The 15,501-nt window shown below is 45.2% G+C and overlaps 1 protein-coding gene across 4 annotated transcripts in view; it reads right to left on the bottom strand.

Annotated features, from left to right (window-relative positions):
* Positions 1-3,597: 3,597 nt before the first annotated feature.
* GTF2E1 (general transcription factor IIE subunit 1) overlaps positions 3,598-15,501 on the bottom strand; it is a 47,508-nt gene continuing 35,604 nt past the window's right edge. For all 4 annotated transcript variants that reach the window (XM_039717943.1, XM_039717944.1, XM_039717945.1 and 1 more), the window contains 3 exons: positions 13,517-13,718; positions 8,617-8,864; positions 3,598-5,344 (listed from right to left, as the gene is read on the bottom strand). In XM_039717943.1, coding sequence (XP_039573877.1) covers positions 4,914-5,344; positions 8,617-8,864; positions 13,517-13,718 — 881 coding nt within the window. In that variant the 3' untranslated portion in view covers positions 3,598-4,913. The remainder of the gene's footprint in view (positions 5,345-8,616; positions 8,865-13,516; positions 13,719-15,501) is intronic.

Here is a 15,501-nt window from a genome sequence, read left to right as displayed (position 1 = left end):
AGGCAGACTTCCATTGTCAGAAGTGCAGAAAATAAATGCTTAAGACTAGGAGGATCTCTTTACCAGGAGGAACAGAGCCAGGCTTCTCAGCTCTATGCACAATTTTAGCTCACTGCAAAATTACCACTGCTCACCCTCCTTCTTCCAGCAAGTAAGGGGATGGCAGAGGCTGGCGATACAGATTCCAGGTGAAAAATAAGCACAAGCAGTCTGTCAGGGCTTTAATCACATCTATATGAGATGTGATTTTTCCTCCTTGCCAGATGTACCTTTTTTTGTACACAGACATTAATGCTCGTGAAACAGCACTTGGTCAGCCTTCATTTCCTGGCTGGATCCCTGCCCATTTCTCTGGCTGAGCAGCCCAAGGTTTCCTCCTGCTGCCTGGCCAGCCCTGGGCAGGGCTGGCGCAGTGGTGGCTGTGACAGCCGGGGCGAGCACACGCAGGGGCTCTAACGCACTGCAGTGCAGCCGCTTCCCTTGCGGCTGCCTCAGCCTCCTCTCTGCCACCCCTGCCTGCTTCATTAGCATCACACCGTTCAAAGGCATGGAAATTAAATTATATTTAGGTCACAAACATATTTTAAGCAAAAATACCTATTATATTGAAAGCATCTTCTTCAGAGACTGTCTGCTGCTTCAGGATGGTTGCACTAGTACTCACCGTCCTTAATGTTTTTTAATGAGATACCAGGTGCTTCCAAAGTCTGGTTTTTGTTTGAATATAAATTAGTCTCATTCTCTCTCTCAATCTAAACGCTGGTAAATAAGAAACTGCTTTCTGGCAGCTCATTTAGGTATCCCAACAAGGCAAAAGCCTAGATTTCCCTGGATGTCTTTGAAAGAGAGATAAAACAGCTCTGCCACAGGGACAGGACTATAGGTCTGAACAGTCTGGTGCTGCCAGTGCTCTGCTCTCTGCTTGCTAGCAGGCAGGCAGGCAGGAAGGCAGCTTTCCAAGAGCACCAGCACTCAGACATTGCTCCCCACACTTTGGGCTGCCACTTCTTTTAGCAGTGGCCTCTCCATGACTCTCTGTGGATTCACATCTTAAACAGATTCAAGCATCTGGCTACACCTCCTATCAAGGCTGTACGAGTGATGATGTCCTTGGGCTTTGTAAATATTGATCATTATTCTGGAAGCAGCTCAGCAGAAAGAAGGTACTCTTCAGCCCCAGCTCCTCTGCTGCTGGAGACTTGTCTCACAGTCAATACACCTTAAACTAGGGTATATTGTGATGCTTAGGGATCCTTGGCTGTCCACACTTAGATCAATATTCCCAAGCCTCCTGTGAACAAGCCTGGGGCATGGTTACCTAGCCCAAGGCTTCTAGTGGGATAGAGCAGTACCAGTCCTGGACAGCCCAGAGCAATAACCTGGAGCACTGTGTGACACGTCCCTGTTCCAAAGGACAGGGCCCAAAGCTTCCCTCATTTATGCTGACACACACGAGAGGAACAGGGCTGCTGCTGCTCTGCCCCCACAGTCTGCCCCTGGACAGCCCGCTGGCTCGCCCTGCTGCTGACATGTCCTTCCACCTCATCATAACCTTTCCACTTCCATGAAGGCTTTGTCTTGCATTTGATTCCCGAGACAATTTTCTCTCTCCTCCTAGGGAGTCTCAGTGGGAGACAGAGACCTAAGCACAGCAGGCTGCTTCCCCTGCCAGGCCCTCTTGAACTTCACAGCATGTGCTGGCGCTGCAGGCATCACTGAGGGACAGCTCCTCAGATGTCTCAGGAAGGAGGCGATGCTATTTTTCTGCCCTCTAGGATTCCTCCAGGGGATCTTCAAATCCCTTGACTCTCACAGAGTAAGTCTGTTTAATCCAAGTCTGAAGGAGGCAGCAGCACAGGAAGAGTCGGATGGAGGAAGCCAATTTTTGGAAGCTTAGTAGAAAATATTGTAATGATTCTGTTCTTCAGGGTTGACAGTGCACATTCTCTCCATCAACAGCTTAGCTCATTTGCTCTGGTCTTTTCTGCACTGGGCCAGAAAACTGCACTGCAGTTTTCTTGACCTGCAGTGGTAGCAGGAACAGAGGCAGCTCTCATCCAGCTGGGAGAGGCACCTCTGACCACTGGGAAGAGGAGCACGAGCAGCCTGAGAAACACAGTTCTCTTTCCAGAGAGAGCTCCAGTGCCCTGCCCTCTATAGAACCATAGAATACTCTGAGTTGGAAGGGACCCACAAGAATCATCCAAGTCCAGCTCCCGGCCCTGCACAGGACACCCCCAAGAATCACACCATATTCCTGAGAGTGTTGTCCAAATGCTTCTTGAATTCTCAGGTATCACTCATCGGATAAAATGCACTTTAGGCCGGAAGCAGGTGCAGAAACTGGTTTGAATGGAGTTAGAACATCCACTAAGGCTTGTCAGCGTTATTGGGTTAGCGTTAATGCAGCACATGTGGTCCAGCAGGCAGGGGAAATGGCTGGGCCTTCCTCAGAATTGATGGCTTTATCCCTTGCATTAGCACCAACCTGCTGGCAGTGCCTGGCTTTGTTTGCAGAGGCTGTTTTTCCCTCCTGCCATGCATGCAGAGCTCTGTTCAGCTGCAGGAAGAGAAAGAGGGCACTATCCACTGTGTGTTCTGTTCATTCAAGGCAGGCTTGTCATGACAGGGAAGCAGCAGTGTATGGTTGCCTTTCAAGAGCCCAAACTGGCTGGAACAGAGCAGAGCAGCCATCCTTTCTAATGCCAGGAACTGCTGGAGAGGGCAGGAAATAATGAGGGCATCTCCTCATGCACCTTTGACCTTTCCAGTCCTCCCGAGGGCTGCATGTGGTGGGTGAAAGATGGAAGGCAAGCAAACCCCACAACCACCACTCTGATTTCCCCACATGCAGGACATGCCTTGCTGAATGACAAAAACTTCAACTGCTGCACAAACCACAATTAAATGTGTTTTATTATGAAAACCACTACTTTATAGATTTTTGTGCTGGCTATTTCCTCACCTCATCTTAACAAAACCTACAGCTTGATTTTACAAACTGAAAACTCACTATACGGCCCTGGTGAGTTCAGAGCACGAGCAGTTTTCTGTATTCAGGATTAGTTCTCAGTTTCTGCTTTTGGCTCCTTGTAAATCTACCTGCTTTTCTCCAGTGAAAATATTGAATTCAGCCAGATTAAATCTAGACAGAATGGGTATAGCATGTTTTTTTCTGCTAGCTGATCACTGAATCTGACTTATCAGCTCTGTGACTTGATATCTAGAAGCTTGATACAAAATCTTGGAAGCCTGTCTACACAAGAACACCATTTTAACCAGCAGTACGATGTCTGCAAGTCCTCTACCATCAGCCTTTGCTTCCCTTGAGGAAGGAAGAAAGAAATGGAAGTGCTGATCAAAAGCAGCCTCTGTTTTTTACATAACACTGATGTAATGAAACATCCATCCTGGAAGTGCAGGAGATTCCAGGAGGCATTCAAGGAACCTCTGTTAAGGAGAAACAATGTGCTGTGGGATTTCAAATGGTCCTCTCAAAGGAGACCTCAAATTGGTTTTTTTTCCTTGAATCCAATACATCAAAATGATAAGCAAACACTATTCCCAACTAGACACAAGATAAACTGAAACATGACAAAGGGGAGAAGTTTCTGTTTATTTATTCCTCTTTAAAATGACTTAAAAGAAAATTCAAAACACTATTTAAAAAAGAGGGGATTCAGAGTATTGAGAAGCTGAAAATCAAACCACAAAGGAGGCATTACAGGGTTAGCAGAACATAGAAAGCATAGTTAGTATAAAACAGATTTACAGTCTCAGTGAGCAGCAAATTTGTACTGCCCATATAAGTGGAACAGCACATAATGCTGCCCCTGCTCTCTGGAACACAGAACTCTTTTATAATTTTGTTTTATTGTAGTACTGTGTAGGAAAACACAACAATTTTAAAAATGCAACATTTTCAATTGAAAGAGAAAAACATTAAAAACATTATATTGCTCTATAGGCACTGATAAATGTCTTTCTGTGGTAAAAGAGTGTGCCAAGCAGAATTCCTCTTAAAATCATATAGCCCTGGTGAGATTGCAAATAAAACTCAGTTTTGCTCCTTCTCTGGCACTGCCTGACAGCAGCTCTGCCCACTGTGAACTGCCTGCATGTCTTCACGGACAGGGCTATGCAGAACCAACGGGCAGCAATATTGGAAAATGAAGGTTTCTCCTGGCAAGTCAGAGCACTGGCAGCTCAGATCCATGGAGGGCATTTGTTACACTGACAAGAAGTGACTGACTGCATGTGCTTGCCAAGGCTTTCACTCTGCCTGTTTCAAGTTACACCAGACCTTGAGGTGCTGAGTCCCAGTAGGGAGCAAAGGGGAGCAAGAAAAGGTTGCTGCCTACAGGTCTGCTTAGAAAGAGCCACTCTGGTGGCCAGTGGCTGCTGGCAGAGGCTCAGCTACAAGCCCTGTCCGAGCTTGCCATCAGCAGACAAATATTCCATCTCCTCTCGCCTCGCTGAGCACAGGCAGCTGTATATTACATATGCCCTCCTCTGCAGAGTGCTCTGCTCAGACTACAGAACCCTTATGTCCCCTGAGCACAGGGATGAGGACTTCACTGGGATCTGCAACAAAAATCAAATTAAAGCCATTGGGGGAAGAGCTGCTAGAGCCTTGGAGAAGGTTAAAGCAGTGCCTGTGCAGGGCACCCTGAAGCAGATTTTTACTGTGCAAGCATCCTCATTTCTGAGACTCGTCCTCCCCTATGTGTTTTGGCACATGCAGCTCTGCTGCTCTCCTGCTCTGGCGAGCAGGATGCCTGAGATTAGCAGTGCTGAGCTGCAGTGACCCTGCCTATGCACAGGGGAGGGAAGATGCGCTCCAGTCTTCTGTTCTGCTAAAGAGTCTCTGCCTTAAAAAGTCACCTTTTAAAAAACGTCATGGCAGGGACCAGTTAATCAAACATGTCCTCGAACATGCGTTGCCCCATGGCTATGTAAACCTCTTTTTCCTCTGGCGTCATCTGGGCCACCAGCTCGGGACGCTGGCTCACTTGGCTGTAAGAATGTGGGCGCCCAGCCACTGTGACAGTGGGGTCTTCTGCCACCACCTCAAACTCTTCGTCCTCCTCCTCCTCCTCCAGCCCGTATGTTGTGGTGGCCGTGGCAGCAGGGCGGGGAGGGGACTCCTCCTCCGACTCGCTGGTCTCGCTCTCGGAGTCACTGGCGTTGCCGCCGGAGAGAGGAGCGGCACCGCTGACGGTGACGGTGGAAGCGGAAGGTGTCTTCTTCTCGTGGATGAGCAGGGCACGCATCACCTCCTCATTGTCATCCAGGGCTGCCCGGCTCTCCTCACGCTCCTGGAATGCATCCAGATCCCGGCCCCCTGCAAAGGGACATGAGGGAATGAGCATTTCCTCGCAGAGAGCTAGCTGTGTGATGGCCCTGAAAGCTTTCTTAACCTTCATTAATTACTGCCACTGAGCTCAGTTGGCAGTCACACCCTTTCTCTATGCCAACTCCTCCTCTCTCTTGATATTCAGAGACAGTTATGTCTCATAATGGCAGAGCAAGTACTGGCATCTCCTAGGAGCTGGGAGGCCTAGAGTCACTGTGGCTCCCAGCTGGAAGCCTTCACCAGGAGCACATTGCAGGTGAAGACAACAAATGCATGATGGGCAGGCACCTGGAAAAGACTTCCTCAGGGAGGTGTCCAACTCTGGCACTACAGTGGAGCAGAAAGCAAAGCAATCCTTAAAATACAGACCCCAAGCCCAGGCCCTATCCTGCTGAGCTCCCTGCCTTTAAGAATTAACACAGAGAAGAAATTGATCCAGGCAGACAAAGAATATGTGGAAATCATGTGTTATAAAACAACATTTAGAGCAGCCATGCCTGGTGAGCTCAGACGTGCACCTATACCAGGGAGAAAGGGGAAATGCTCCTTACAGGAAGATGGTGATGGCATGGAGCAGATGCAGCTGACAACCTGCAGTCCAGCTGTGCAGCACAGCACTAACCAGTGCCTGCTCTCCAAGCTGAAACACAGCCCAGACAATCCCTGTGGCTCCCTACATGTGCCTCTTATTTGAAGGGAACTGCAGTGTCCCAGCTGACACACCTGGCCTGTGCTCCTCTTTCAGAAAATTTGGGTGAACAACAGCTGGGAGGGTTCAATATGGCTCTGGTAGGCAGGATGTCTGCAGTTCATGGATTCTAAAGGTAAAATTCTGCTCAAAAGTAGCATCCCACAGAAAACCTCTCCTAATCCTACCTTTGGTGAGAGGGCTGTGAGTACACCTAGCATCAAAAGAACTCCAGGCACTATTGGAAAAAAAAAAAAAAACAAACCCAAAAACCACCACCAAAAAAAACAGGAAAAAAAAAAACAGAACAAAAAATTAAATATGGAGAAAAAAAATAAGGCCTAAAAAGTAAGACAGGCTCCCTGTGGCAAACTTTCTGTCTTACACCAAAGATGCTGCCTATGAACAATTGCTGGAGCTGAGGTGTTGGCATTCTGCCTTCATACAGACAGCCACTTGCCCACTCCTCCAAGACATGGACCCTCATGATTTCAGCACCACATCCAGGCAGGCAGCTCCCAAGTCTTTCCCTCTCCAGTGCTGATTACTGCATATTTTTCAACTTGAGATTAAAAAATAATGTGAAGGCACTTAGTACTAAAAGCCAGGGCAGTTTGTGGTCACTCCTTTCCTGTGGTAAAATAAAGGCCAAAAGAACTCTACCTAATTTCACCAGAATTCTGTTTTCATTGTAAATAAAGATGTAGTAATGGGTGATGGCTACAACTAGTAATACTAGAGCACTGCCAAATTCCTGAAAGAAAGGAAGAATAAAGGCATCGTGTTGGCAGTCGTGTGCCCAGCTCACTGCTTGTGACTGTGGAGCAGAAGAGGCTGTAGGAGAGCATCTCTGTGAAATAATATCATAGCTCATCACACTGAGAGCTGTGAAATGACAACAGCCAGAGCTAGCTCCACAAAGGCTGACTTTACGGCTCAGAAGGGCTGTCTCTTGCTTGCAAGAACTGTTTCTGCCAGATCCAAGCAGTGAATCTTTTCTGTCAATGGTCCCAGGTTTCTGTCCTTCCTGTTTATGTGTTGCAGAAGCAATTTCATGCTATTTCCACAAGATTCCTCTTTGATCTCCATAGCTGAGGAGGTTAAGCACTGATGCCAGTGATGTCCCTCAGTGACTTCTTGAGAAACACTTATGCTGTGTATATCAAAAGTTGTCTCAAAGAGTTGATTTAAAACTACAGGTGAACTGAATGTCTAGCAGAACAATGGGGTGAGAACTCACCATGGCTGGTGAGTAACAACAACATCCGCTACAGACTGCAGCAGTGCCAGATCCAAGCAGTGAATCTTTTCTGTCAATGGTCCCAGGTTTCTGTCCTTCCTGTTTATGTGTTGCAGAAGCAATTTCATGCTATTTCCACAAGATTCCTCTTTGATCTCCATAGCTGAGGAGGTTAAGCACTGATGCCAGTGATGTCCCTCAGTGACTTCTTGAGAAACACTTATGCTGTGTATATCAAAAGTTGTCTCAAAGAGTTGATTTAAAACTACAGGTGAACTGAATGTCTAGCAGAAAAATGGGGTGAGAACTCACCATAGTAACAACAACATCTGCTACAGACTGCAGCAGCGGGTTGTTCAATCATCTCATTTTGCTTAACCTATTTGAAAAATGTTTTGGGATCCATAATACATTTGAAAGGCATTACATGTGAAAAGTTCTTTAGGTATCTTGTGACCATTATATCTACTTCCTTCACTTCTGCTACACCTAAGTCCGTTCCTCTCCTGAACATGGCACAAGTTCCAGGGTCACATACTCACACATATGACTCCTTTTTGCCATATTTTCTTCCTAGGGCATCAACAGTTTCAGTTCATAATCCTAAAATTACTCTATCTATTGACTCACTCTTGTAAAAATCATAAAAGGTCTCCATTTCCAATTTTGGCATGGAATCTTAAACACCACACATACCAAAGCAGAATGTTTCTACTAATGGTTATAAGATTTTGACCATTGGTCTGTGGATAACCTGACCCCAAGATGAATGAAAATAAAAACAGAGATACTGAGAAACATACAGAAGGGAATAAAGACTCACCTGTCATGGTGACAGACCTTCCTACTGTACTCCCAGAAGCTGTATTTCTGAGTATTCTTCATACATAACAAGTTTTGAGAAACAATTATCAAGAAGGCTGGGAGCATATAAACAGCGCTGGTAGATTTAGTAGGCTTCAGGGTCACTGAACATTAATAAATGTTATTTTTCAGCAGTGACCTATTAGGGAGACAGCTTTCTAGATGAAACTGGAAGACCTTCATCTAGAAGCAATAAGCTCTCAAGGTGGAAGACATAACAGTTAATTAACATTTTAGAAGCCCCCAAAAAATTTCATGGACAGCTCAGCTTTACTGACCTAGATTTCAATCCTGGGTCTAAGGAATTTTTACATCTGCCTACACACAGGTGCTTTGCACAGCAGAGAGGAGCAGACACTCCAGTGTTGGGAGCAGCAGCTGTACACACACACAGCAGAACATGGTTTTGACAGCACTGTAAAGGCCTTGTGTAAGCCCAGCAGTACTTCTGCTCTGTGAATTTCTTACCATCTTTGATTTCATCAGGGTCATAAGCCCCCTGCACCGTGCTCTCCCGCAGCCAAATGGGTCTCTCTCTGGCTGGCTTTCCTTCACTTGCAGACCGGTTCAGATCCTCCTGGTCCTCCATGCTGATGACAACATTCTGGGTATACAAGTCCTCATACGATGGTCCCTTTGTGGTCCATGCTTCCCGATGGTGTCCAGCAGCAAGGCCAGCTGCTGCCCCTGAACCAGCACCAGCTGCACGCTCCTTGCTACATGAAAGTTAAAGAGAGAAAAACAGAGCTCAGAACAAGCCCCTCCTTAGACAAAAAAACTTAAATGATGATCAGTTATTTCTCATGATCTGCACTGAGAACTTTCATTCTCAGTTCTAACATGTGCTGCCAGGAATTTTTGTGCCAGCTTGCTGGTTTGAGAAACTTGTGGATCTCTAGCAGGAAACCCTACACAGGGCCATGGCAACATCCACCACAGACACTGAAAAGAAGAGGCAGCACTAGAGATGCAAATGCACTTAGGTTAAAACAAGCACAACATCTCAGAACTGCCTGAAACAAAAGCCACAGCAGCAAAACACAGTCAAACAGTAGTCTGGTGTTTGGAAAAGCCTCTTTTTGGCCTTCACACAGCAGCCAAATACTACATTAAAAAAGCTCTGAAGTTTAACCAGGGTAGATAGTAGGCCCAGGGACTCAGCATGCTCAGAGCTGTGAACTGTTATTAATCACAGGACTTCTGAAGGAGTTAACTCACCAGAAAAAACACAGTTCAAACCTTTGCTTGAATTGTGAGTGACAATGCACTTGAGAAGTCACCTCTCCTGTGTTACACAGGAGATCTGTACTATCCACAGACGCAGCCTTGGGAGGACTGGGGAGCCCAGGCAGAGAAGAAAAAAGAGAGAGCACCTTCAAACCAGAGGACTAGGGCCGGACAAAAGGCTTTGTATGCTGATGGAGTGCAGGAGGAGACAGAAGAACTGAATTCACTGTGGAAAAAGTGGAGAAATGAAGGGGCTGACCCACGTGAAGTGTATGGCAGTCAAAGCCCAGCCCTCCTTTGCTCTCTGCACATTTCCCTGCAGGGCCGCTTCTAGCTCAGAAGACTGATGGAGAAAAACATTCCTGCTTGGATCTGATCAAAACAGGGTATCAGGTGAAATATTTTCTGCACACTGATGATGGCAATAAGCCTAAAATACACCCTGGCCTGTGCTGCTACGTATGCAGAGTGAGGAAATCCAAATCTGACTGTTCCTCTACTTCAGAATGAGATTTCATCTTTCCAGAGAAGCAAATCCACTGCAGATTGTACCCTCCCTCATCCATATAATTTCAGTCATCCAATTGCCAGGGGTAACTACAGCTTTTCATGAGGAACAGCCCTGCTCTGACTCCTTCTCTTGTCCAGATTAAATCCATCAGGGATACTCCAGGATGCCAGCTGAGCTGACAGTTGTCAACAGTGAGCATGGTTCAGTTGCTGCTGTCTACCCAGTGACCTTTTCTCCAACCAAGAAACTTAAAGTTGCACTTAGAGAAGACCTGACTAATATCAGGGTTTTTGTAGTGCAGCAAGGACATTACCACTGTTTGATGAACTAATTCTGCTGGATTTTTAGGGGTAAACAGTGAGGAGAAATTACACAGGTAGGTGAACATTGCTCTTCCCCAAATAAAAAATATTGGTCTGTTCAGCCACAGTGTTGATCGGAGCTACTCACAGGCTCTCAGTAGTGGAATAGCTGGGATCTGTTAACAAAATACTTCACAGCATCTTGTGTTAGCATGTCTCGTGTCCTTAGCAATCCTGCAGCCAGCTCTATTAGGAGAGTTTCACAGCAGCCTTGAATTTTGGGGCAGAAGGCTCATGCGCATGTATTGCTTATGTAACCTAAGGAACCACACAGAGACCTTCTCCCCAGCGTGTTATTTCAAGTGTTGGTACCTTTCAGCTCTCCAAGACAGGCGTGTGTTCTGTGAAAAGCACCACTCTGCTTCCCACACAATAGAAATCTCTAACTAGCGTTTCCCTGACGATTTTATGTAATCCACTTTCCTCACAGGATGCACAATGCAGCTCTCCCCCAAGCTCTCCCTCCCCATGACTACAGCGTGACACTAAACCCTCAGTAGTGCCAGGAACTACATAATAATACTTTTGCATAGAAGCCTCTGGGAGTGTGCCTGAAATTGACTTTTTTTCCTACACAGAACCATTTAGCAGCAAAACACTTATTCCATGACGTCAGGAACGTTTCAAAAATGAAAGTAACACTTCTAAGAGACACCTACAGTACTAATTACTTCATGTGACCTACTGCAATGTCCTACACTGAGCTGGAGCCATCTAGACACTTTCTGTCTAATTTTGGACCCCAGTGAGCTTTGCAACTGCACCTCAATTGATGTCTCTTTATCTTCAGTGACACTGCTGGTAGGTGTGAGCACCACCCCAAGACTACCTGAGCAGGGGAGTACTTCACCCTGCAAGAAGAGAACTTACTGTTGAGCAACCTGTTCCAAAGGACAGCATTAGACACCATGGACCAGGCACCAACAGAGGGCCAGGTGTGGGAGCTGCCTTACAGGCAGCACAGAGCAGATGAAGGGATCCCTTAAATCTCTCTTTCTCTCTTAGATCCACAAACTGCTTTTTCCCCACCTTGCTCTAGACTTCACATGGCCACCCTGCAGGCAGGAACTGTGTCAGCTCAGTGGCCCAGATGTGGCTACATTTAGTCTGTTTTATTCACCTCGATGGAAATCCCTTAATGAGTGGTTTAGCTGCCTTTAAAGGCAACACAAATAGCCCTTGACACAGCTGAGGTATGGCCCACAGAAACCACACTGTGCAGAGGGCAAACAACTTGAAATTTTCATCTCAGTCCTGCCCAGACTATTAAGAAAGGTCTTGGATAATGGGGATAACTCTCTTTTTTTTTGCCACATTTGAGATAAAACAAAACACATTTTCATTGCGCTGCTCTTAAGAGTTTCAACTTCAAAAAAGACAACCCATGGTTCTTGACAGCACGACCACAGAAAATTAATTCTGTGAAGACTTTTTGTTAATTAAAATCATGCTATTTTGACACAAGGAAATAGAAGGGTTATTAAAATCCATAATTTTTTCAAAAACTACAGAGAAGGGCTTAAGTAAAACAGGTTTATTTTGAAACCTGTGGGGCTAATTCATGCTCTCCCACGATTAAGAAAATTAACAGCCTCTTAGGAAAACACAAATGAAGATCTACCCAGTTTCCTAGGGCAGGTGAATGACAGCTATGCAGTGCCAGTGGGGCCACTCAGAGCTGTAATTCTCCTGAAAACACATGGAGTTGCCCAAGTTACTGCACAGAGAAGATGCAGGAATTGTGTGACCTTTTCAGCTTGTTTCAGAATCACCAAATGTCAGTTTTCTTAATGATTTCAGACACTTAAGACTCCATAAAAACAGAGAGGATAAATAACCCAGGGTTTGGCACTTTAAAAAAAAAATCTCACAGCAGTGCTTTCATGGAATTAACTGCTTTGAATTAATAAGCGTTAATAAATAATTAAATCACTGTATGTGCTGAAGCAAGTTGTGTTCAAGTAAGCATTTAGAAAGCTGCCTATTTATTTTGTTATTCCTTGCACAGAGTAATTAATCATTTACAATGTTTTTTAAGTATTTAAGAGTCAAGTAAGTGGGCACTGCTATTTAATCATGGGACTGCACCAGGCCTCTGCTGTGATAATTTCCTGTACAAAAAGGGAAGACTAAAAAATTACTCTCTTTTTGGTAGGGTTATCCCAGTTCTACTACTTAAACTACTGAAAAGGGATTTTAAAGCAAAGTCTAGTGATTCAGATTGGGTATAAAGGCTTCAAAGAATTCCCCATATCACCAAAGACATGTTGAGTGACCTTGGAAAAATCTTTTCTGCTCTTTATACTGCTTCTGTTTTTCTATCAGAATGATGAGGAAAAATAGCTACCTTCTTGGCTAGAAAAAGACTATGAATAGACAAAGAATTTTTATTATATTAATTAGAAGCTGTCTAGCATGAATATATGAGGAACATTCTTTCTCAAGGTTAGCCTGAGAGAAAAAAAAGAGTATCTTGCTTGCTCTCCTATTAACTAAAGCCAAGCACCCCAAGGCACTGTGGGAATGCTTCCCCTCATGGTACAGCTCTTTTCCCCCGTGTGTATAATTAATTTTTTTTTAAATACAGAGAAGTGCATCACATTTCACCACAGCTGACAAAACTGACAGCTCCCCACATCTTTTTGCATTATTTAAGCATCATCTGTTTTTGTAAAGCTAGGAATGTTCCGAAAGAAAGTGTCATTTCCCATGGGTAAGAACATTTTAAGGAGTTTTTGATTCTAACATGGTCTTCTCCTGAAAAGAAGAGGTGTGTAACAAGTTGGACAAAATCAGAAGAAAAAACTGCTTATTACAAGTAATGTATTCAAACTAGAATGCTGTAATATGAGGATTTGAAATACAAGGTGTGGATTGCAGATAGCTTCATTTCAAAAGCTGGGTAGAAGCAAAAGGAAGATGACAGGTAAGTATTTGAGAGATAGAAGATAGCATAGGTGGCACCTTCAGACCTTTGTCAAGCAGCTGCAATTTTAACTATTGGGCCAAAGGCTTGGTGTGCATACCAGCTGCAGCACAGCAAGCAGCAGGCAATTCAAGCATCCCACCTCACAGAAAAATACATGAAGTGGGCTGACCAGAAGAACAGTTATTTGCCTTGTTTAGTAAAAAATGGTTACAGCCCTCTGTCTGTCAGCTGTTTGCATTGTTGGTGCAAGTGCTGCACAAGGTTTGGGAAAGCCCCACAGAGCAGAGGAACACTCTACAAGGAAGCAGTGCAGTGAGGAAAGACCAGGTGTGCTCCCACCTCTGCTTCAGGGCAGGAATCTCTGTGGGTTCTGGCTCCAGGATTTCATAGGCTAAGTTAACATCTTCTGTCTCACGAAGCAGCGCGTAGATGGGCTCGATCTGCTCGTTAAACCTCGCAACGAGTGTCCTTGCATCCTTCTTGGGCATCGCCGACTCATCTTCTTCCACCTCGGTCTCGCAGAACGTACAGCGGAAAGTTCCTAAAACGAGAGAAGTTGCTCAGCGTTGGAAGGAAAGCAGCACGCCTGGCTCCTCATGCAGCCTTCCCAACAGCAGCGCCTTGCTGTTCCCTTAGCTGGATGCTAAGGAGATTTTCTGCCCTGAAAATCCCTTCCCACACATGGTGTACCTGGTTATTATTCAAGCAGACAACAAAGGAAGTATTTTGATACCATCCAGGGATACCCAGCTGGGTACAGTTTCTCGCTCTGAAAAGCCCAGATGGGCTGCAATACCTCTACTGAGACATCTCCTAATCTCCCTCCCTCCTTGCTGCACATTTTAAATGTCAGCTATGACTGGGCTGTGATAAAAAGCTACACAGTATCCTCTAAGGACTTCAAATATCTTCTGTTTCAGGTGCCTATGACGCTATCTCCCGGGCCACACCAACAGGCTGATTTCACAATAAAACAGTGCAGTTTTACACTGCACCAACCAGTCTGCAGTAACTGCTAATCTAACCGTTGTCACTTTGCAGCTACTGCAAAAAAAAAGAGATGGCTTCCCCTTCTGTTTCAAGGCCAAACCAGGCAAAAAAGTCATTACTGCAGAGCAGTCAATGCAAAAACCTATCGTACCCAACTCCCATACTAGCTTCTTAAAATTACGAATGGTAAGATAAGAATCATGTGAACAGCAGTTAAAAATAAGTTTGTTTTGCAGACCTCGTCAAGATCTATAAAAACAGGTCAGACTGAAATGGCTACATGGCAAAGCAGCTACAAAAAACCCACTGAACTCCTGCACAGCAGCTTTTGGGTTTCATCACTCCATCTGTGAGCAGGACCCTTGGGGCGGTACATGCACACTGGGACCTTTCCATCTGGTCTGCTAGCAGGGAGCAGAGCACTGCAATGGCTTCGTCTTGCAAGTGCTGGACTGAGAACATACCCCTCAGAACATGACATCCAGAGTGATGCTCACAGGCTTCTTGACTTCTCTTGCCCCATGGGTGGTATTTTTTATTTATCTATTCCGTGACACCCACGCACATCTAGCCTCACCTCTCAATACCCCAATGAAGCAATGACAAGATCTTTTTACCAATAAGAAGCCTGAGGATAGGTCCTGCCAAGGAAATTATAATCTTATGTATAAAAATCAGAATTAGAATCAGAATTGAAGTCTGCTAAGCCACCAATGCTATGGACAAACACAGTCAAAAGAACAGGGTTTGCCCAGGGCACTTGGGCATGATGTAATGACACAGGCTGGCAAGCCAGGGCTTCTGGTATCTTGGCTTGCTGCTTACACAGATTTGCTAGTGTTGTCATTTCATTTTTCAGCAGAACTCCTTCCCTGCCTGTAATACAGTGATAAAAACAGACCTAACTTCTTCAGCGCTGGTTGTGAGGGCTAGACAATGCTCGCACTCGTCTCAGCAAACACAAAAAGCACTGTTTATGACAGAAGGGAGATCTGTTGCCTCTCACCAGTTTGCAGAGATGCAGGTTTGTACCCTGGCACCATCTGAAGCAGCTTTTGCTCATTGTTACTCAGAAATTAATGCATGCTGTGTATGTGGCCTGTAATATGGACACATTTCCTGCGATAATTTGTCTCTTTAGAAAATTTGTCTTATTGGCATGCAAAAGCCAGAGCAGCCAACAACAGCACTATGCAAAGTAAAAGACAAGTGGATAAAGTCTTCTTCTCTCCTATCCAAGCATGAAACACTTAGCTTATTTTTTCCAGGCTGTAAAAACTGTCCTCATTGATTCAAAACTGTTCATTATATAAGCTGTCAGACCAGCAAAAACT

The sequence above is a fragment of the Passer montanus genome, unplaced genomic scaffold (genome assembly GCF_014805655.1).
Source record: "Passer montanus isolate IOZ18808 unplaced genomic scaffold, ASM1480565v1 scaffold39, whole genome shotgun sequence".
NCBI classification, from domain to species: domain Eukaryota; kingdom Metazoa; phylum Chordata; class Aves; order Passeriformes; family Passeridae; genus Passer; species Passer montanus.
This window is presented reverse-complemented; position numbering and strand designations above follow the sequence as displayed.